This window comes from Prosopis cineraria, unplaced genomic scaffold (genome assembly GCF_029017545.1).
Source record: "Prosopis cineraria cultivar Desert tree isolate PC_DT_omini unplaced genomic scaffold, ASM2901754v1 PC5, whole genome shotgun sequence".
In the NCBI taxonomy this organism is placed as follows: Eukaryota; Viridiplantae; Streptophyta; class Magnoliopsida; order Fabales; family Fabaceae; genus Prosopis; species Prosopis cineraria.
Window position 1 is genome coordinate 32,765,452 of NW_026555336.1, and position 19,947 is coordinate 32,785,398.

At 35.1% G+C, this 19,947-nt stretch overlaps 3 protein-coding genes and 1 non-coding gene across 4 annotated transcripts; 1 reads left to right on the forward strand and 3 right to left on the reverse strand.

The window, feature by feature from the left end:
• On the reverse strand, nt 1–4,737 carry LOC129311596 (triose phosphate/phosphate translocator, chloroplastic-like). Its single transcript, XM_054953943.1, has 12 exons — nt 4,077–4,737; nt 3,699–3,770; nt 3,366–3,431; nt 3,152–3,230; nt 2,943–3,063; nt 2,110–2,205; nt 1,834–1,946; nt 1,212–1,289; nt 998–1,114; nt 815–914; nt 582–682; nt 1–238 (listed from the first exon to the last, which is right to left on the reverse strand). Exons 1-12 carry the CDS (start codon nt 4,391–4,393, stop codon nt 212–214), a joined length of 1,287 nt encoding a protein of 428 aa, XP_054809918.1. The 5' UTR covers nt 4,394–4,737; the 3' UTR covers nt 1–211.
• A 3,348-nt stretch (nt 4,738–8,085) lies between these two features.
• Nucleotides 8,086–11,523, reverse strand: LOC129311274 (14-3-3 protein 7-like). The gene is made up of 7 exons (XM_054953466.1): nt 11,242–11,523; nt 9,921–10,227; nt 9,412–9,499; nt 9,198–9,307; nt 8,964–9,112; nt 8,654–8,700; nt 8,086–8,569 (listed from the first exon to the last, which is right to left on the reverse strand). The coding sequence occupies exons 1-7, from the start codon at nt 11,312–11,314 to the stop codon at nt 8,552–8,554; spliced, it is 792 nt and encodes a 263-aa protein (XP_054809441.1). The 5' UTR covers nt 11,315–11,523; the 3' UTR covers nt 8,086–8,551.
• Nucleotides 11,524–12,473: 950 nt separating this feature from the next.
• TRNAA-UGC (transfer RNA alanine (anticodon UGC)) lies at nt 12,474–12,546 on the forward strand. Its single transcript has one exon. It is a non-coding gene; the product is annotated as a tRNA-Ala (tRNA).
• A 613-nt stretch (nt 12,547–13,159) lies between these two features.
• Nucleotides 13,160–19,688, reverse strand: LOC129311808 (probable methyltransferase PMT5). Its single transcript, XM_054954277.1, has 10 exons — nt 19,485–19,688; nt 18,170–19,123; nt 17,863–17,998; nt 17,504–17,744; nt 16,278–16,503; nt 15,931–16,091; nt 15,540–15,843; nt 14,903–15,035; nt 14,121–14,323; nt 13,160–13,541 (listed from the first exon to the last, which is right to left on the reverse strand). Exons 2-9 carry the CDS (start codon nt 18,679–18,681, stop codon nt 14,174–14,176), a joined length of 1,863 nt encoding a protein of 620 aa, XP_054810252.1. The 5' UTR covers nt 18,682–19,123; nt 19,485–19,688; the 3' UTR covers nt 13,160–13,541; nt 14,121–14,173.
• Nucleotides 19,689–19,947: the final 259 nt, after the last annotated feature.

A 19,947-nucleotide genomic window follows, 5' to 3' on the forward strand; every position in this document is an offset into this window, starting at 1 on the left:
TAAGTAAAATGCAACCCCATATTTCTTAGTGGGATTTATTTTCATGGTACTATCCATCATCAAAAGCTTACTAGTTAGAAGGATTAATTCCATACATAATACTGATACACCTCTGTGTATAAATATAAAAGTCAATGAGACTTGCGTCTGCCAATGCATTCACGTAACGTACGTAACATGGTCTATAGCATAACCAGTCCAAGAATACCCCTTACGATGAAACAGCAGAAGCAGCTTTCTGAAATTAATTGAAAGCACATTAATTCAGTAAGGAATTGAAAACGCATCACAGACATATATAAAAGCGTATCAGTGAGACCCATAAAGTCTAGTAGGCCAGATCAACCCAAGAATCACATTACCATGCTGTGGAAAACTCATGAACTGTACATAGGTGATGCTGAGAAGGAAATGATTTGGAATCAAGTAACAAGTTCCATTAGATAAGTAGTTTTCAACATGATGCTTAAAATGGCTTGTTTTATGAAGGCAGATCCATTTATTAACCAATAATAAACAAATTTAGCATTGCATAATGGGCTGAACGAAACTTCAAGGAAAAGGTCAGAGTAAAAGCTAACCCTTTTTTGGTCTTCCATGTTCGCCTTTATCAAAGAATAGATGGCGACGCCTGCTATTGCTATCGCAGTGCCAATGCCAGTTTGTGTGGATATTTTGTTGCCTGCATAAGTTTTGCAATTATCAGAACATTGAAATTTCTCAACTCCAGTCTGTAACTGCCACCCAAATTTACTGCATGTCTTTTAAGTTCTGATGATGTGGAATTTTTAGTTATAAGAAAAACAGTAATTACCAAAAACCACTATGGAGAACCCGATGACAAAAACTCGCTTCAACACGTTTCCAACAGCATGTGTCAGCGGTGCAACCCGTTCCAAAGTATTAGTAGCCAGCTGCAGGTGTAATGTCCGGAGTTAGTCCAAGTTTATTAATCAAACTGTGATGTCAAAGTTTTAAGATCCAGCATAAGGGATACCTGATTGTATAGATGGTAAAACATTCCGATCCAGAATAGATCAGACAAAAACTTGATCAGGCCTACTTTGGCAATAGCATTTCTAAAACCATATTCCATAAGTTGAGGACCCTCAATCTGGAAGCAGCAAACATCCAATAAATAATGAATTTATAGAGAAGCAACAGGGGGAAAAAATGATTCATCCATCAGTAATTGTATCAGATAAACTTACAAAGATTGCCGGAGGGATGCAAAAGAAGAGAGCAATTATTGAGATATAGGCGTACACGTTAGTACTGTCCATTCCTGTCTGTTAAAAAACAAATACTAGTTAAAAGAATTAATAATCAAATTATATCAACTTGGTTCTGTTATGGAAACGCACTTCATGAGTTCCTGATATTCAAATTGACCACTAGAGCTGTGCCTATGGAGTGACTACTACCATGTTATAGAAGATCTAGTCCAATTGTTGAGGTTTTTAGATATTCCTGGCCTAATGGTGTGTACACATATGATAAAGTCACAAAAATTAAGTCTATTGAAGTGTTCACGTAAATCTTACTGACACAATCTTCTTCATTGCATCTTTGTCTGATGAAATAACTAGTTGAAATTCTGAGTCAACACAATCCACTTGCCTCAACAAACTCAGGACACTTGCATTCATCCAAATCAGCTATAATTATTATCTGTTTCCTCTTAAATAATCGTCACAAGACCAATTCATGAATAGTTTAATAAATAATATTAAGGAACTTGAAACTGTAGACATGCACATGCCAGGACACTTAAATACAAACTGTAATGCACAAATCAGGTGAAAAAGAGTCAGGCGCTATATAAGATCTTACCATTGCTTTCTTTGAATATATACTTCTGTATGTGAATGCTATATTTGAAACCATCGCACTTATAAACCCAGTCCAGTTGAAAGAAAGTTCAGTTAGTGATGCCATCGATACACCTGAAGTGAAAGCTCTCATCAGCTGACAGATGATATTTGTAAAGTTCAAAGAAGTGGCCAGTATTTGAGTAAAACTGTTAACAGATATGTTTAAGCAAACAGGAGATTACTCAGGACAAAATAACAAAAATGCATGTAGTAGACTATTATCTTAGAGAATTACCGATAACAACTGGGGCCAAGGATAGCCACAGAGACAATGGAATCTGAAGGCCCAAGACAAACTGGGAAGCTGCAGCATTGAAGAACGGCTCCAGAGCTGAAGGAATAGAAATAGAGAGAATCAAGACACTGGCAGTGATTGCTTAACCAGAGCACTTATTCAATCGTTGTATATATAAATGGATGTTCATAATGCCCTTGGAAATAACCATAACAATAAAAGGAACAAACCGATGTTAAAACCAATTAATCAAATTTGAAATTTCGGAGATATTGTAACTAAAGATATTTTATAGAAAGTAGAAACTCATTGAATGGAGCTTTCTTTGGAAAGTAACTCAACCCTTAATTCATTTCTCATCTTCAAACATAAATGGAAAACAAGTGCCAAAGATCTGACAACTTTATCCTGTGCCAGCACTGCCATCGGCCAAGGTGAGTTATGACAGTGGACAAACATTGGGGCAAGGTTTATTAGGTGCTATAATCAGATTACCCAAAATTAAAAACACACGCGGGGACTTTTTTTAACATCACATGTCACAATTCTATGAAAAAACCTGATAATAAACAGCAATGAATCGCGTATAATTTATTTATTCTTCAAATGACAACTGGGGATTACCCTAATGAATCCTGAGATGTAACCAAGGGCTGGTGAGCGTTGTTAAAATCAGAATAAAAATAATTCCAATATAATCATCATGTTGCAGCACAGGCATGACGGGAAAAAGGACCGACACATTCAGAAAATGACAAACGAGAGAATTTAGTTTAGCATAAAATCAACCTAAGAAATCTCTGATTTTCTCTTCATCTTCCCAACTCTCGTACCTTTTATAGTGTGAGTAAAAGACACAGCAACAGCAGCAAATGATACATTGGACATGACATGACCAAGGGCATGACAAAATGCAACTGGAGTCAATAGTGCCAACAGCTCCTTATCAATTGGCTGGTTAAACAGGGGAAAATATCAGTTATAATGAATGTTATACCTACACGCGCGCGCAGAGATATAACAAACAAGAACTAGCACTCACAGCGCGTTTTGGTAGACCCACAGCCCAGCAAACAAGGCAATATCCCACACCAACAAGGAGATGCACAACAGAAACAAAGCTGCAAAATAGTATGAAGGGATGTTAGATCAGAAAAGCTAAAGCATTTCTATCAGGAAATTAGATAACTACAATATTATGAGCCCACAAACACAGAGGTGTAAAGGAAAGAAGTCGCCTCTGGCGGAAAACATACTAGGGATACGGGAAGTAGTTATAAACTTTCTTGTTGAGTATGTTGAAAATCACGTTTAGGAAGTACCTGCATGAGAGAGAGGACACTGTCAGAAACTCAGCATATAAATTCCTACCTCAGCTGATATTAAAAAAGAAATAGCATGTTGGGCCTGGTCTAGTTCTCCATATTTTTATCTATTATAAGTGAAAATCTGACTCAAAAATAGGCGCGATTAAGTAAGTTGGTGATAATTCCTTGAAATTTCAAAATGTAATCTACAGATCAAATGTCCTTCTTAGTATGTTTTCGTGCCACACCTTAAGATAAATTAGAGAAAAGGGAGATCCTTACCACATAAAGAAAAAGAAACCAGTAACTAGCGCTGGAAACCTCTCGCCAAAACTCTTTGGGGCCTTAACAGTCCTGTAATTAGGCAACAAGGAAAAATCATAATTATTTATAGAAACTGAACATGAAAAAAAAAAAAGAAGAAGAATTCTTTGGCTCCCAGAGATTTTTTTTTTAATAATTTATCTTATCATAAAACAACAACTTTTCACAATTTCCTTTCCTTTTTAAACCCCTCCTTTTTGTTCAACTGGACAGTCTTTCTCGCTGTGCAGACAAGTATTTAAAAACAATAAAAATAAAAATTTGACCACTATTGAATCAAGGTTGAACTCAAGTCAGAAGAAAAAGAAACAAGGTTGAACTGTGAGAGCCTCTAACCCATCGGAGATGTTGATCTCAACGCCATCAGCATCTGCAGCTGCCGCTGCAACAACAGGAAATCCAACAAAACGTCGTCGTTTTAGCTGCTGATCCCAACCAAACATGCCCAACCCCAACGGCTTCCCAGGATGCAAAATTCCCAGATGCTTCCCATTCTCCGACAATGGCGAAAACGCCAAACCTGAGTCTTTAGGCTCAAGGGAACGGGCTTTAAGCAAACCATGGTTGGTCGAAATTCTTCTAGGTAGTAAATAAAGCGATGAAATTCGAGGTCTTTGAACTGAAAAGAGAACTGGGTTCCTTGCAGAAGACATTCTTAATTTCACGAAGCAAAAAAATACAAAGAAAACACTCTTTGATCCCCAACGGTGGTGGATATAGATATCCAAGGATCTGGAACAATTAATTATTTGCAAAAAAGGAATATCTTTTGACGAGACACACTAACCCAAAATGGATGTTATGATCATTATAAGGAAAACGGAATGACAAGCAGTGAGAATTTGAGAAAGGAAGAGAACAGAGTGTTCTGATTCTGATATTGCAGAAAACTCAAAATCCTTACAATGCTGATTTCTTAATAGAGGAGCCAAATTCGCATAGTCATAAGTTATAACAGAGTCGGGAGAAGTTAGAGGCAAAAGCGAGCTCGAGAGTGCACAATTTAGATGTAAAACAGTGATTATAATTATGACAAATACTACATTTAATAAAGCAATTTGCTTTTTTGATTGCGAAAGGAATATTGCACGTATATATCCTCTACACAACTATATGGAATATGCGGCAAGAATAATTGGAATGATTTTTTATACTTTCTCATCCCCTGTTTACTTGTCCTTTTGATTTGTTTTTTATTTAGTTACTAAATATTTGTCATGTTTTAAATTTTTAAATATAATAATAACTTATTTTCAACAATATTTTTAAAAATAAGTCCCGTGGATATTGACTTGGTTACGTAATTTTTAGAAATAATTTATACATTCTACATAGATCTTTTACTTTCGTTAGAAATAGGAACCGGAGAAGCATTATTTTTTTTATTAAAAAATATATTACTCACTTTATAGTTGTATTTAAGGTGGGCCGCATGCATTTATGAAATTAATAGCATTATTTATGACGTTTAAACTTTTTTTTTATTTGATATTGATGATAATATTTTTTGGTCTGAAATGCATCATGGTACTGCAAAAGGTAGCAACAGGGCTACAAACAGAGTCTTACAAGCAACGAAAACAAAAAAGTAACAAACAAAACAAAGCAAGCAGAAAAATAGAGCATTAGCCAATTCCTAATCTGCTAGACGGAGAGGCAGTACAGTACTGGAATCCTTAACTTCAATGGCATCAGAGATTAAGACAACAAGATAAAGAAATTGATGATAACTTCAATAGCAGTACAGTACTGCTATCGGATTCACTCCCTTAAAAGCATCAGCAGCAGGAGAATCCAAAACACGGTTACCCTTTCTGGGAGTCAAAGCAAGAGACACTCCAATCCTTGCAGCCAAAAGATTAAGAATATCCATATTGATGATAATGTGGCAACCAATGAATAAGAAATTGGATCAAACTAGACGGTTGGACCATCAATTGATATGGATTTTGTTTAGGCTAGTATGTAAAAGTCGTTTTGAGAGTTGAGTCTTTTTTTTTACTAACGGTCAGACAGAGAACCAAATTCAATTTTTAAAAACAAATTGTTCAAAAAATTATTTTTTATTTTTTATCAATTTTTTTAAAAAATGATTAATTTTTTTAATCATCTAATATTATATTATATAATATAACTTGTTAAGTGATTATAATTTAAAATATTTAATTTTATTTTTAAATTAAGTAGCAATTTTATATATATCTTTTATATTTAAATTATTATATACATATATAATTTTTTAATTTAATTATTACATTATTAATTTAACTATTGATTCAATTTGATTTAACTATATGAATTATAAACTATTAACCTTTATAATTTAATATTCGGTATAGTATTGAAAACATAACGGAAAATAGACAAGGCAAAACCATGATGAATGACGTTTTCAATAAGCGAGAGTTGCACCTTGGTGGCTTGGTGTGAGGGAGAGAGAGGTTCACAGTCATAGTCTCAGAACAAAGTGTGAATTATTGGCTTCCAAGAGTCCTCATTTTAATTATTATTATTTTGTTGGCTCTTTCCAAAAGCACTTACAGTATTAGCTCCCCACCTTAAAGATGGCGCAAGTTTCTTGCTTTTTTCAGCAACTAAAATAATTAAATTAAAAAAATAACTGTTAGGTCTTAAAAAATAAATTAATGACAATTAAATTTTTAATAAAAATTTTTATAAAATAAATTATAAATATCAATTCAAACGATTATAAATAAAAAATTTTATTATAATTTAAAAATTATATTTAAATATTTATTTATAATTAAAATTTTTAAATTTATAATAATTTAAATTGATAATTTTAATTTATTTTTTATAAATTTAATTAATATTAATTCATTGTTTTAAAACTTAACTGTTATTCTTTCATTAAATTACTCCATCTCACTTCATCACCTATTTATTTTATTTTTATTATTCATTAATATCATCACATCTCATCATCTGTGACTCAGCTTTAAAAACTATTTTACAGGCAAAAGTCAGACTTAAAAAGCAAATACACACACGCTATTTTAATCTCTAAAATCTAAATTAGACACGTATGGACGGGCAAGGACCTATGTTTTAAATAAAAAATGATACCACTTGCATTATTTTCAATATAAGTTTGTGTTAGGACAATTCTGCAATTTTTCATTATATATCTTGTCAGGGAAACAAACACAAGTCATGCACTCATTCACCTATAAAAATATCTGAAAATGCACCACAAATTAGTATATAACAACGATCATATCAGTTTTTACAAATATTCATATTCCAAGGCAACAACTGCGAAATAAGCACATAAATGATGTTTGTGATATCATCAAAAAATTGATTTTATGAAATAAAAAATCAAGAAATAACTAAAAATAAATTTATCTCCAACAGACTAAAGTGAAACCATTTTATTTATTAGAGACCAAAACAAAAGTTCAGTCAATGCTTTTAATACATGCTTTAAATTATATTTCACATAAAAACACTCTTTCTACATAGAAATGTGTATTAAATCAATTGGTTTATTCATTGATCATTCAAAAATAACTAGCAAGATTGTATAATGGACTAATTTTAATTTGTTGAGAAGCTGAGCCATTATAGTTCATTTGTTATGTTTTTTAGCGAGGTTCTTCAGCCTATATATATAAGTTTTGAAAAAAATTAATTATTTAATCATTGTAATTTTGAAATGGTTATAACTCAATCTCTAAACATTAACTTATAATTTAAATCTTATAATTTTAACTCAATTATAATTTAATTTTTATAATTTTAACCATTTAAAATATTGGCCCCATGTTTAAAAGAATAAAATTAAAAATATTAAAATTATGTTAAATTTTAGTATTAATATTTTAAATTACTGAAACCTTTTATTTTTTTTATAAAGATTAAAAATTTTAAATAGCTTTAGACTTTATGAGTTTATTTTTTAAATGATTAAAAACTGTAGAAAATGGGCTACAAAAATCAAAGTTTAGAAATTAAATTACAAGTTAAAATATAAAAACTGAGTTACAACAAATCAAAATTTAAAGACTGAGTTACAATTAAATTAAAATTACAGGAATTAAATAATTAATTTTTCCCAAATTTTATAATCCTTCAATAAACACTAACTAACGTCGCCAGTCCTTTAGTGTACTTTTCCTATTTTTAAGCTATGCAGACCATGTCAACCAATTCCTTTTTTTTTTTATTATCCAACGTTTCATAGCATAATCCTTATAATATAAAATTAAGTAAATTATATTTCATTTTTGTAATGTTTAATTTTGTGCATGAATTTAATTTATTATTAAGTGAAGTATATATTAAATTTATATTTTGTACTCAACTGACCCGCTAACCAAACTAGAAGGAAAGCCCAGGTAATTCTTCCTGGCATATACAAAGAACTCACTTTAATCAATCTGTCCTGGCTCCTATTTACAGAGGCGACCAGATTTCTGATTGGTACAAGGCTAGACAAAATTTTATCAAACGCTCAATAGTTAAAAACATAAAAAGAAAAAGAAAAAATATGTCCAAATTCCGGGAAACACTCAGGGAGTAAAAGAAACGACTTTCTACTTGCAAAACAAAACGATGATAAACTGAATCATCTTAAAACTAATGAGCACAAAAGAAAAGATGCTTAAAGTAAACTGAGTTCATGTAAAGAATCCCTCACTAAAACTGGCCAGTTCACTAGAAAAGAATAATAAAGCGGTAGAAAGAAAAAGTTGAAAATAACAGGACAGCCCAAAACCCAACTTCTCTGGCCTTCAATGGATATAATGAAGTGGTCACAGTCCGCATTGTACAGGTTTATCAGTACTTTATTCCTTCTGCTCCTTCTGCCAAAACAGAGTATATCAGTACTTTGGCCGATAGAAAAATCATGTGAATATGGCCTAGAAAGCATCATATTCAATAAATACCTCGGGTTCAGCAGGTTTGGACTCGTCAGCTTTGCCGTTCTCTTCACCTGCATGAGAGCATTTCGGCATTAGAGCTTCCATGTGAGCAGAATTGTAAGTGAATTTATGAGCGAACAACCAGGAAAAGCTGAAACAGCTTCAGCCACATACATAATGAAGGGAATAAAGGGCGGGATGGGTGGGAGGTGAGGAGAGAGCTGCCATGAGACTATATCTCTAGGCGCAGCCCCTTGATTTGGTTTGAGACATCATTGTTCAGCAAGATGAAGCCACTCAAATGTATCTGATATCAAGTCTCAATCAATCATACCTCCATCCTCAGGCAGATCAGAGGTCCAGAGAGTCAGGTTGTCTCTTAACAACTGCATGATCAAAGTGCTGTCCTTGTATGACTCTTCGCTCAGGCTGTCTAAATCTGCAATTGCCTCATCAAAGGCTTGTTTAGCCAAATGACAGGCCCTGCAAGTTTCAGCAATGGCATCAGTGCAAAAGCTAACAATAAAGGAACTTGTGCCTATAGATTATGAGAGAATCAGTGGAATACCTTTCAGGAGAGTTCATGATCTCATAATAGAAGACAGAGAAGTTGAGTGCAAGCCCAAGACGGATTGGGTGTGTTGATGGAAGATCTTTGTTTGCAGTGGCTGAAGCAGCCTAAAAATAGAAATGGTTGTGTTCATCAAGCGGCAGTGCAATGAATTATTAAATATAAACTTTTGTATGAACCAATTCATCTATTAGAGATGAAAAACACATGCCTCGTATGCTTTCAGTGACTGATCAGCTGCCTCTTTCTTTTCTTCGTCCGCCTTGAACTCAGCAAGATACCGATAATAGTCACCCTTCCTGGAAAAATGCAGAAAGAGATCAGGGATAGGGAGCCCAATTGTGAGGCAAGAGATGTCGTGTCACACAATCCAAAGAACAGAAAACAAACTGTTTGGTCCATGACTCTTTGTATTTGGATTTCCTGTAGAGGACTAAGGTCAAATAAGGCCGGCAGCCTGCGATTGCTACGCGCATCATGTGATAAACAGGACGACAGATTTTGGCGACAAAAGATAACAAACTATCACATTCACACAGGTTCTCTCTTTCTCTCTCACTCCATGGTCTGGAAAATCTTCTTATATCAATAGGAGGAAACAAACATTAAATAAACCAATGTGATAACAAATGCAATCAATTGCATCTGACAAGGAAAGGAACTGATAAATCAATTAAGTTGCCCAATGCTGGAACTTAACACAGCAGCAACATCACTCACATCTTGTAGTAGAAAACAGTGGCTTCCCCTGATGAGGCAGATGGAATCAGATGCTCATCAATGATTGTCAGAATGTCACCGCAAATCTTGGATAGTTCCTCCTCAACCTTTTGGCGATAATGCTTGATCTGTTTGACATTTTGTTCGTTTCCCTTAGATTCTTCCTTCTGCTCAATTGAAGACATTATGCGCCATGAGGCTCGCCGTGAACCAATGACATTTTTATATCCTACTGAGAGGAGGTTCCTTTCTTCCACAGTTAGATCAAGATCAAGCTCTGCTACTTTCTTCATGAAGTCAACCATTTCTGCATGATAAATTTTACGTTTCATTACATCTATAATGTACTTAAAATTTTTAAATAGTTTACCATATACATGCAAGAACTCGTCATCAACGTCACTACACACTACCATATGCGATAAAATTAATCTCATACAGTATAGATTCTAAGCCTAAATTACAAGACCTTTTTTATTTTCCCAAGGAGCAAAATCACACGACATTAACGAGATAAAACTTCCTAATCAGGCAAATACATAAATTTTGAAAAATGCAACAGAAGACAAAAATCCTATTTATAGATTATTCTCATTCTCTTCTACGTAAGGCCAGGTATAAACAAAAGGGTACGCGATAAGAAGGTACATGATTTAAAGATTGAAAAGAAGAAAAGGGTCGGGTAAAAAAGAAGACAATCTTTTTTACCAGAGCATACATCCCTTGCATGATCAAGTAAATCATGCGTCAAAGAGTAGGCATTATAGAACAAATATTGAAAAGGAACAGGCGAAATCAAGAAAACAAGAAAATGCCGTCAAGCTGTTCCACTGTTTCAGCTTTCAAAATAACCACCCAAAGTGGGTTATGCCGTTCTGGAACCAATTTTGTGAAAAGGAAATCGAGAAATCAAGAAAGTAAAAGAAAATGCATCAATCCATTTCAGCTCCCAAAATCACCGCAGTAGAATCGTTTCCCATCTTTCACCAGACATGCGTGATTAATAAATAAAGGAGCTAGAAACTGAATACAATCCAAACAAATTACCCAGCAATTCATCAGCCACATACGGGTCAAGAAAACGGGGTTACCAAGAAAATTTTCCAAAACTACAATCCGATTCATAAACAGCAACCAAAAAACCCAAATCCAAACACAAAATGCGCTGCGTCCAAAGCCGCAATTCCAATCAATCAGGAAAAGAAACGGGAAAGCCAAGCCAACATCTAATCCAACACAAGCACAAGACCAAACAGAAGACAGATCCAGAAAAATGTAGACATCGAAAACATAAACCCAAAAGAGGGAGGGAGGAACGCACCCTCATATCTCTCAGCCTGCTCGGCGAGCTTGGCCATGTAAACGTGGCCGCCTCTCTCCTTCTCGGCCGACATTGTTTCAGAGAGATGAGAGGATGAAACGAGAACCAAAAAAGAGCACGAAGTCGGAAAGAGGGAAAATGGGAAACTGCTGCAAGCAAAGGCCCGTAGAGCGAAGATGAGGGAAAAATAGAAGGGAGGTTTGTGGTAGAGTGCTTATAAACAAGTTGAAGACGGAGCAAGCAGTGGAGGAGAGAGAGGAAGACCGCATCTGAACCGTCAATGAGAGGTTTTGAAAGAGAAACCGCGCAAATCGTTATGGAGCAAGCGTTGCTCATTTTGTAGTAATTTTATTTTTTTAAAAAAAATTAGGTCCTAAATTATCAAATTAAACCTACAAAAAATGTTGGTCTTCAGAATTTACTTAACAATTTTCTCCCACTTAATATTCTTAATTTGATATAGTTATTTAATATTCTCGAGAATTGGATTATTATCAGGCCTAATTGTGAATAGCTTTGCCAAAGACATTTTCTATATTTGAGACTTTGCATTTAATCCATATCCCTTTCTAACTTCCATTAGGTAATATTCTTGATTTAGTTAACACAAATTCTTCATGGTGTTCATCTGTTCCGGAGAGATCTAGATGGGCTGATGCAACGTGTCCAAATTGAGTTGGGCCGAACACAGCCAGATAGGTTGATTGATTGTGCCTTAATTTTTCGTGCATTAAAACAAACTTTTGAACTAAGTCTTTAACTTTTGACTTCTGTATTATGTTTTTTTTTAAATCCAAAATAAAAAACCTTAAATCTGTTTATTGGCTTTCGCATGTTTACATTTTCCCCTATTTTCTTTACAAGGACTTTTTAAACTTCTTCCTCTACATATATCCTGAAAAAGATGCACCAAAACTTAACAAATGTTCGTACGTTCAATACTATTAACAATATATAAATCATTTTGGCCAAAAAAAATATATACAAATCATTGTATCGTTATTATTGTAGTCTTTGTCCCTCTACTCTTAAAACTTTTTTACTGGAATGCCCAATTCTGACAACTCACTGCTTTTAGATGAAGATTTTCCAAAACTAAAAGTTCACATGCTTTTCTGTGATGTTTTGAAAACTAAAAATTAAAAAAAAAAAAATCGAAGACTGTGGGATGAAAAAAAGAAGAGGATAAGAGTATAGAGTAATATGTGTTTATACATGTTAGGATTCAAGACGGGGATGTAGCTCAAATGGTAGAGCGCTCGCTTTGCATGCGAGAGGTACAGGGTTCGATCCCCTGCATCTCCAGTTTTGGCACTTCTTCCATCTGAAAGATAATTGAGGCCTCTGGCGTTCAGTTCATCTGGCATAGACTTTTTGCTACAACTTTGGGTGCTGCGACAGCAAAACAAATTAATTTCTGGGCTCTTCTACCGCTAGATGTGAGCCAGTCGTCGTTGGATTTTTGTGTTGGCATAAGCTTCATGTACTTAATCGACTATTGGTTTAAATTTTGGTTATTGTTTTGGGCTGGCCACAATCGGATATCATCTAAATGACTTCAAAGTTAAAATATCTGGTATCTGATGGCAATTTACAAGTTGACATTGAGATTGGAGAATCAGAGGTGCCACATTTATAGCTAAACTAACCCCCCAATTGCGTTCCAGTTCTGAATTGAAATTACTACATCCAGGTGGTTTTGTTTTGGATCGACCTTCTTATTCAACATTACTTAAGGAGCACTTGGCTTAGTTGTCTTTTCCCCCCTATTTTTGCAATGTTTTTAATAATAATTCATATTTGAATTCATTTTTTCACTTGTTAAAATTAATTTCATTATATTCCATCGTGCATGTCAAACAGGTCCTGATGATTTCCTAAAAGCGAACCTTAGCCAGTCTAATTGGAGGACATCGGCTGAGAGAAAATAAAAACTTAATTTCATTCTTTGATTCCGTAGCCATTCACTTTTTTTTTTTTTTTTGGCCCCCACTGCTAGACTGCCAGAGATTGTTCAAATAAAGGCTCCAAGTCCAATGGTGATCAATAATGAAATCATTAAAAAAAAAAAATAGAAGCAAAACTAACCAAGATATTGGATGAATGAATTACTACTAACACCTTTGACCCCAAAAAAAAAAACAAAGAACGAACAAAGAAAAGAACAAAGAACTGTTGCTAACTTCATCCCGAACCTTCACAATCTACAGCTTCATCATTCTGAATCCGGTTGTCGAAAAGATGGGAAAACATCAAGGCTCTGAGCTCTATATACACGTGCCAACTAAACAATCCATTCTCTGAAATTCATCAAAATATCCCCTTAGCAAATTCACAGCAGTTCATAGTATGAAATAAGCTGGAACTGCTTTGAACAAATTAATCACATAAAATTGAAGGAGTTACTTATTGACAGGTCCTCAACATAACATTCCAAATCCAAACAGAGGTCAAATTGCAATTTGTTTAGGCATCAGACCTTGCCCAGAATTACATCTCTGGCCCAAAGGGCATAGTTTCTCACATTGGCCTGCTATATTTAACTATCCAAGATTTTGATTCCAAAATACCATCTAAGGAAAGCGAGTACAAGTTAAGAAAGATGATATTGTCTCTAACCACCCAAGTTACCCCTTTTGTGTGTATTAATGGAGCTATGGAAGATATGTTATGACAGTTCATAAGATTGTGCAGGAAAATAATTCAGGTGATAATACACGGAGAAGACTGATCGTGATCCTATGTCTAATTTAGCGCCCAAAAAAAATAAATAAATAAATAAACCTAAATCTCCGACACAAGGCTTTTAATGCATCTATGTCCTCTACTTTTAAACTACTAGTTATATGATATACAATATACAGGGTCAGAGTAATTACCAGAGCAAAAAATATGTGTCATTCTGCCTTTGGTGAAATATACTGCTGCTCAATTATTTTTTCACAAATGGTTTCTGGCAAACAAGTAGCCGCTGATCGCTGCCATTTTGAAGGTCAATCACCCTTGCTTCCCAACGTACTTGTGCTGCAAATCTTCGGGCCATCTCTATAGCTCCCATTTTATCGGAAAGAATTGCCCATCCCTACCAATCCACAATACCAACATGTCAACATATTAGGCTTAAATGAGACATTCTAATGTGATACATACTGACAACTGCCACCATTCAAACAAAGACCTTTCAGATCCGAAAGGTCTTTGTTCTTCAATTTTTCTTTGCAGGTTGTCTTGAGATCTGCATTGCAATGGGTTTTAAATCGCAGAGTTTGTGAAAGTTCTCATACTTTTCCTATGAAGATCTACTGTTTCAAAAAGCTCCTTATTAATATTTGCCTTTTTACCCAAGAAAAAAAAATTCCAACGAACTATCTTGACATTGCATAGTGGCATTGCCAAAACAAGTGAGCACAAGGCATCAAAATCAAGGGGGTTGAGAAGAAATATTCAGTGGATCATGCGCTTCTGGAGGATATGAGTAGAGACGGAAATGTAATAGAGAGGAAGGGGCCAAATTAGTTTTCTGCTTTTAAATGGAAGATTTTCCTTGGTTGGTTAAAAAAAAAATGGAAGATTTTCTTTGGCATAATAGAGAGTTCAAATTATTAATGAAATATTTTTCCTAGAAAAGCAATCATGACCATGAGAGCAGGGACATAGTTACCTCTGGACGAAGTATTCTATCCATCTCCAAGAATAAGTCAACCATGCTACACCTCTCTGAAGCAAGATGCGAAAGAAGTCCATTAGCATGAAGCAAGTCATATGTCCGGGGGTAGGTGGGAAAGGGTTCGCACCTGAAAATCAATAGCAACGTCGAGCATTTAGTTAACCAGAAGCCTGGAAAGTAGTACTGACTTTATTTTTTTAGAGAGGTTCACAAGTGCGAATGGCAAAGAGAAGAGAATTTAGAGAAGAAGTGGATGTTTCAGAAGCCAAGACAAGTGGTTTCAAGCCAATAGATCAAGCGCAAACATGCATGCTACTTTCTATCTTCAGATATATCTCCAAAGGAAACCAAATTAAGAAAGCTGAGTAGGACATCATGAATCATATATATATATATATATATATTATCTTAAAGTAACTAATATAAAGAAATTGATTTTTCTCAGCTAGCATAGGCAACCATTGTTGTTCGACATAAGGAAATGCTAGTAAGTACAGGCACTAAATATGAATTTGAAAGATGGTAACGGTATAATTACACTATTTCATCAATCACTTGCATACAAACATTTTGTCTAGATCACATTCAACGACTCACCTAGGCCTAAAACTAAGAACAAGGAGCCACTTACCAATCATGAATAACGCCAGCAAAACCTCTATCTAGAATAAGAGGAAGTACATTTGAAGCACTAGCAGGAACCACATTCATAACCCATACTGATTTTTTTTCCTCCAGAAGGGCCGCATTAAAACCACCATACTTGGCATTCATGTCCATCACATTGCGTATCATGTTAAAAGGAGGCAATGGGTCTTCATCTCCAGGTCTCTTTGGATGGTCTGAAAAAATTAATGGGGTAAGCAAAGACCAGTAATTCTTAAGAGCTGATCCCCAGTATTGTAAATCTTCATAGAAGTCTTCAGACTGAACTCCTGTATAATAAAGAGAGAAATATGAGAAAGAAAATCAATAAGAATGGAAAAGAAGATTAGACAAAACTGTTAAGAAGTGATACTCGCCATGAATTTTAAGCTCAGCAGGGCTTAGTTCAGATTCAGTGGATCTGTTCTGTATGGGAATCCAGCGCTTGCTAGATGTCCCACTTATACATGGTACAAGAGGCTGATAATATGATTGACTATCATCATGCCCTTTACATAGAGGTATAGCATGCTGCCCGCTACAATGAAAATAGCAGATGTCATCCTTAATCTATAAAAATAATGTCAGTAAAATTCATTGAGTGTTTAATGGAGCAGGAAACCAATTGCAGTAGCGCAACTAAGAGTTGTTAATATTCATCATCTTAAATATGCAGTCTAATCATTAATGAAGTAAGGAGCCATATTTTCACAAAAATCCTTACCGAGATGAGTAACAATCAATATCTGCAGTTTTCTGCCAAATGAAAGTCTCATCTTGCTGAGCTAGAAGGGTCCAACAGAGTTTTAGGGTTAGCTCTTCCACTGGGGTCAAGATGGTGTTTTTCTTCACCCGTGATGAACTTCCCCGTGGCCTACTTGAGGGTAAGGTTAGGACAAAGTATCCCCCAGGTTTAAGAACACGATCAACTTCAAACAGGAACATTCCGTCTGCAGATGAGGTCATTTTTATTTTTAGATAGCAAAAAAGAAAGTACGGTTAAATTATTACCATATTCACATGATATAAAAGAAGTCATAGCAGGACAAAAAATTTCTAAAAATGGCATTAAAAAAGAAAGGAAGGAAGAACAAAAGGGGAAAAAGACATTATTTCTTGATGAACAATACAAGAATCTATAACAACTGGCTAGTCAATTTGAGTAATTAGATGTGCCAAAAGCAAGATATTAATTTTGCAATAGAACATAAATAAACATAAAATACATACAGACTGCATGACAAAAGCTGATATGATTGCCACACAGGGGTAGTTAATTAGGGATGCGTTCAGGTCGTAGAACAGAAATAAGCATAATCATGCATAAAGACTAATGAAGAAGTTATCAGGAAACCGGCTAGAAAGAAATTTATATTTGGAACTACAGAACCCACTATCCGTTTGCAATTTTTTAACCATTTCATCTTTTATATAAATAAGCAAGTCAAACTGAATTCCCTCTGAAACAAGTACTTCAACGCCATACAGCGTGCACCTTAAAATTCAAATTTCTTAGTCATTTTTCACTAAATTAACAGTGGAACCAGTTGAAAATTAACAATACCGGTACTAGCACTTTCTCTGTCTCCCAGTAAAGCCAGATGACATTATAAGACTTTTATCTCTTGCTTGCTTTTGACCTCCAATGCACAACTTCATCACATGTATCTTTATCCTAGGAGTGTACAACATAAAAAATGATGCATCTTGATCTGTCTTCTCTCATACTACTTTTGACAACTATAACCTCAATCTAAAACAGAATTATAGATAATAAACTTTGAATCCATCAGTCAGTACAAAAAAGGCAATGATCAGTCAAACTCAATAGTTGACACACAGAAAAGCAGGACAATCCGAAAAAGAAGAGGAATCTAGACTTGATATAAAGTACCAAAGGAAATCTTCTAGCAAACGTGAAAATTTAAAGCCAATGAAAGCAAAAGTTACCCTTTTCCTCCCAAATGATGCCACACTGAGCACAGTGAACCATGTCATATGACAAAGACGGATAAGGAAGCTGTCTTGAAATAAAATTGCCAATCATTGCGGGAAGGCCCCTCTCAAGGGCCAATTGAACCTGGCTGCCAGTTGCTTCATATGCCGCAATACAAACTGCCGTTAATTTTAGTGATGCCAGATGAGCTCCAAAACTACCAAATCCACAATTGATGTCTAGTATAATACGTACCTGTCATAACATCATCATTATTGACAAGTCACACTATGTAGTGAAGCCAACATAATGAGTATGGCTCTTGATGAGACTTAAAAAATAATTAGTGAATGATCATATAAGGAAGACTTACACCAGCTTGGGGAAATTCAGCGTCACTTCCTAACCCTATCATCTCTGCAAGCTGACGAGAGTAATCTTTCACACCGTCAAAGATCAATCCATCCTCTGAGTGAAATGCAATTTGATTTTCTTCTAGTAGCATCAACCTACATAATTAGTTGAAGAAATTTTAGAAATTAAAATTTTTCATTTTCACTTGAAGCAGAAAAACCTTGTAGAAGCTAAAGCTGTGGTTTTGTGTTGAACAATCCATGAAATAGCTGAAACCAAAGGAAGGCAATATCTCACTGTAAGAATTAAAATTAATAAAACTGTACCTTTTGGTCATACTTCCAGACGAAAGAAATTGATCTTTGGTTAGCTTCACATTTCCACTCCATATTACGTCCCTACCAGTAGGCCATCTCAAGGGAATCTTATAGTCTTTGGGAGGGCGAACCAAACACCTCTCAACTTCTCTTGACACTTCACAGTGCCGATCAAACTCCTCACCTTCCTTAAACCCTGCTAACAAATTTGCTGAAACATTGTAGCAGGGCACAGAATTTTCTTTTTCCTTGCCACAAAGGTCAAGTTCTTTTTGCCCAGTGATACCCAATGATACAGATCTTAACTCCAAATAATCAACTGCTGCTTGCTCTTTTATCCTTCTGTAGTTTGAATAGATGAGAGATGCCCGAGTGAGTGGTGTTGAATCAATGTTATTAGAAGAAGACGAACCTAAGACTGCAATTAGTGCAAGCAGACTGATCAGGCACAACATCAACCAGCTCAACGGCAGTCTAGGGCCAATAATTATGGACAATTTATTAAACCAGGAGCTTCTCATGTCCGAATCGTGGAACTGATATTGCAAACAAATTCAAGACCGCCAAATTGTAAATTGGGTCAATCGTCTATACAGGCTTCCGTATATGCTGTCATTTATCAACAATATTCCGGCAAGCATTGAACCAACAGCTCACACTTCTTCGCCAGTAACTTGCTTGTCTTTTGCCACGTGGCCGCACCTTCTCATTCATGTAATGAACAGAACATGAAGCGCGAATTCACCAAAAACCCATCACCAAGGCAAAGAAATACGTATCGCCAGAAAGATGCCGAATTTTCGATACCAAATTCTAAATCAACAATGCAGAAGCACTACAAGAGTATAAACTAACGGAAAATCCCAAAGTTTTCGAAGATGTATGCAAACGCCCACTGCAAAATGATTGACTAAGTACCAATTCTGGCAGGACCGATCGCCGACGAGTAGTTAGTCAGATCCCCTGCAACACAAATTCAAGGAGATCCACTTCATTAATCCATCACAATTGACAATGCCCATATGATTGCTGAAAACATTTAGTTGAAATGATTCTTCTCAAAACTGCAACCATTGATAATGTCTAGGTTCCCAGCGATTACCAATAACCAGACAGGGAAATTGCCATAAAAAATCAAATCTCAGAAAGTAAGAGAATCAACCAAGATCCGATGAAAACCACACCTCACCGACTACGCGAAAACAAATGTGATTTTCAACCCGGAAAAAAATTGTTAAGAAAAACAAGGGCAAATTGACTTAAATTTAGTGAGAAAAACTTAAAACTGAACCAAAAATAGTTGAATTAGGGTTTTTGTTCATACCAGTTGAGGTCGTTAAACAGTGAGATTCAAGAAACCAATGTGGGAAGAGCGCTAATTCCGGTCTTGGACAAATTTATTTTGGATCCTACCAGCTGGGTTTTCATTTGCCATTTATATACGGATGATTAATCAGATCCAAAAATATGTAAATAGAAAAATACAAATATATATAAATATAAAATAAATAAAGATTAGCTCAGCGCGAAAACTAAAGGAAAACAACAAAATCTATGAACTGCCGTGAACGAGCCAAAGAAGAAGTGCTATAAATGATCTATTTTCACTTTAACTAACTTTCTGAATTAAAATTGCAAGCAAAGTAAAGAGGATGCTAGGGAAACAGCATAAGTCTCGAATTTGCCGCAATGGGATCTTGCTGTCAGTGGGATTAACGGCTGTGATTTACCTGTCTTGCGGCTAATAAATGAGCTGTCTGAAACAAGCACTCTCCAGGGGTTAATTA

Excerpts from the sequence above, each read along its gene's own strand:
- LOC129311596 (XM_054953943.1), bottom strand. The coding sequence starts at position 4,393 with ATGTCTTCTGCAAGGAACCCAGTTCTCTTTTCAGTTCAAAGACCTCGA. Across the intron at positions 1,290-1,833 it reads TATATTCAAAGAAAGCAATG|ACAGGAATGGACAGTACTAA; the intron begins GTAAGATCTTAT and ends GTTTTTTAACAG. Across the intron at positions 1,115-1,211 it reads GCATCCCTCCGGCAATCTTT|ATTGAGGGTCCTCAACTTAT; the intron begins GTAAGTTTATCT and ends TGCTGCTTCCAG.
- LOC129311808 (XM_054954277.1), bottom strand. The coding sequence starts at position 18,681 with ATGAGAAGCTCCTGGTTTAATAAATTGTCCATAATTATTGGCCCTAGA. Across the intron at positions 17,999-18,169 it reads TCTGGAAGTATGACCAAAAG|GTTGATGCTACTAGAAGAAA; the intron begins GTACAGTTTTAT and ends CTAATTATGTAG. Across the intron at positions 16,092-16,277 it reads ATTGATTGTTACTCATCTCG|CGGGCAGCATGCTATACCTC; the intron begins GTAAGGATTTTT and ends TTTTCATTGTAG.
- LOC129311274 (XM_054953466.1), bottom strand. The coding sequence starts at position 11,314 with ATGTCGGCCGAGAAGGAGAGAGGCGGCCACGTTTACATGGCCAAGCTC. Across the intron at positions 9,308-9,411 it reads AGTCACTGAAAGCATACGAG|GCTGCTTCAGCCACTGCAAA; the intron begins GCATGTGTTTTT and ends TTCTATTTTTAG. Across the intron at positions 8,701-8,963 it reads TGATCTGCCTGAGGATGGAG|GTGAAGAGAACGGCAAAGCT; the intron begins GTATGATTGATT and ends GCTCTCATGCAG.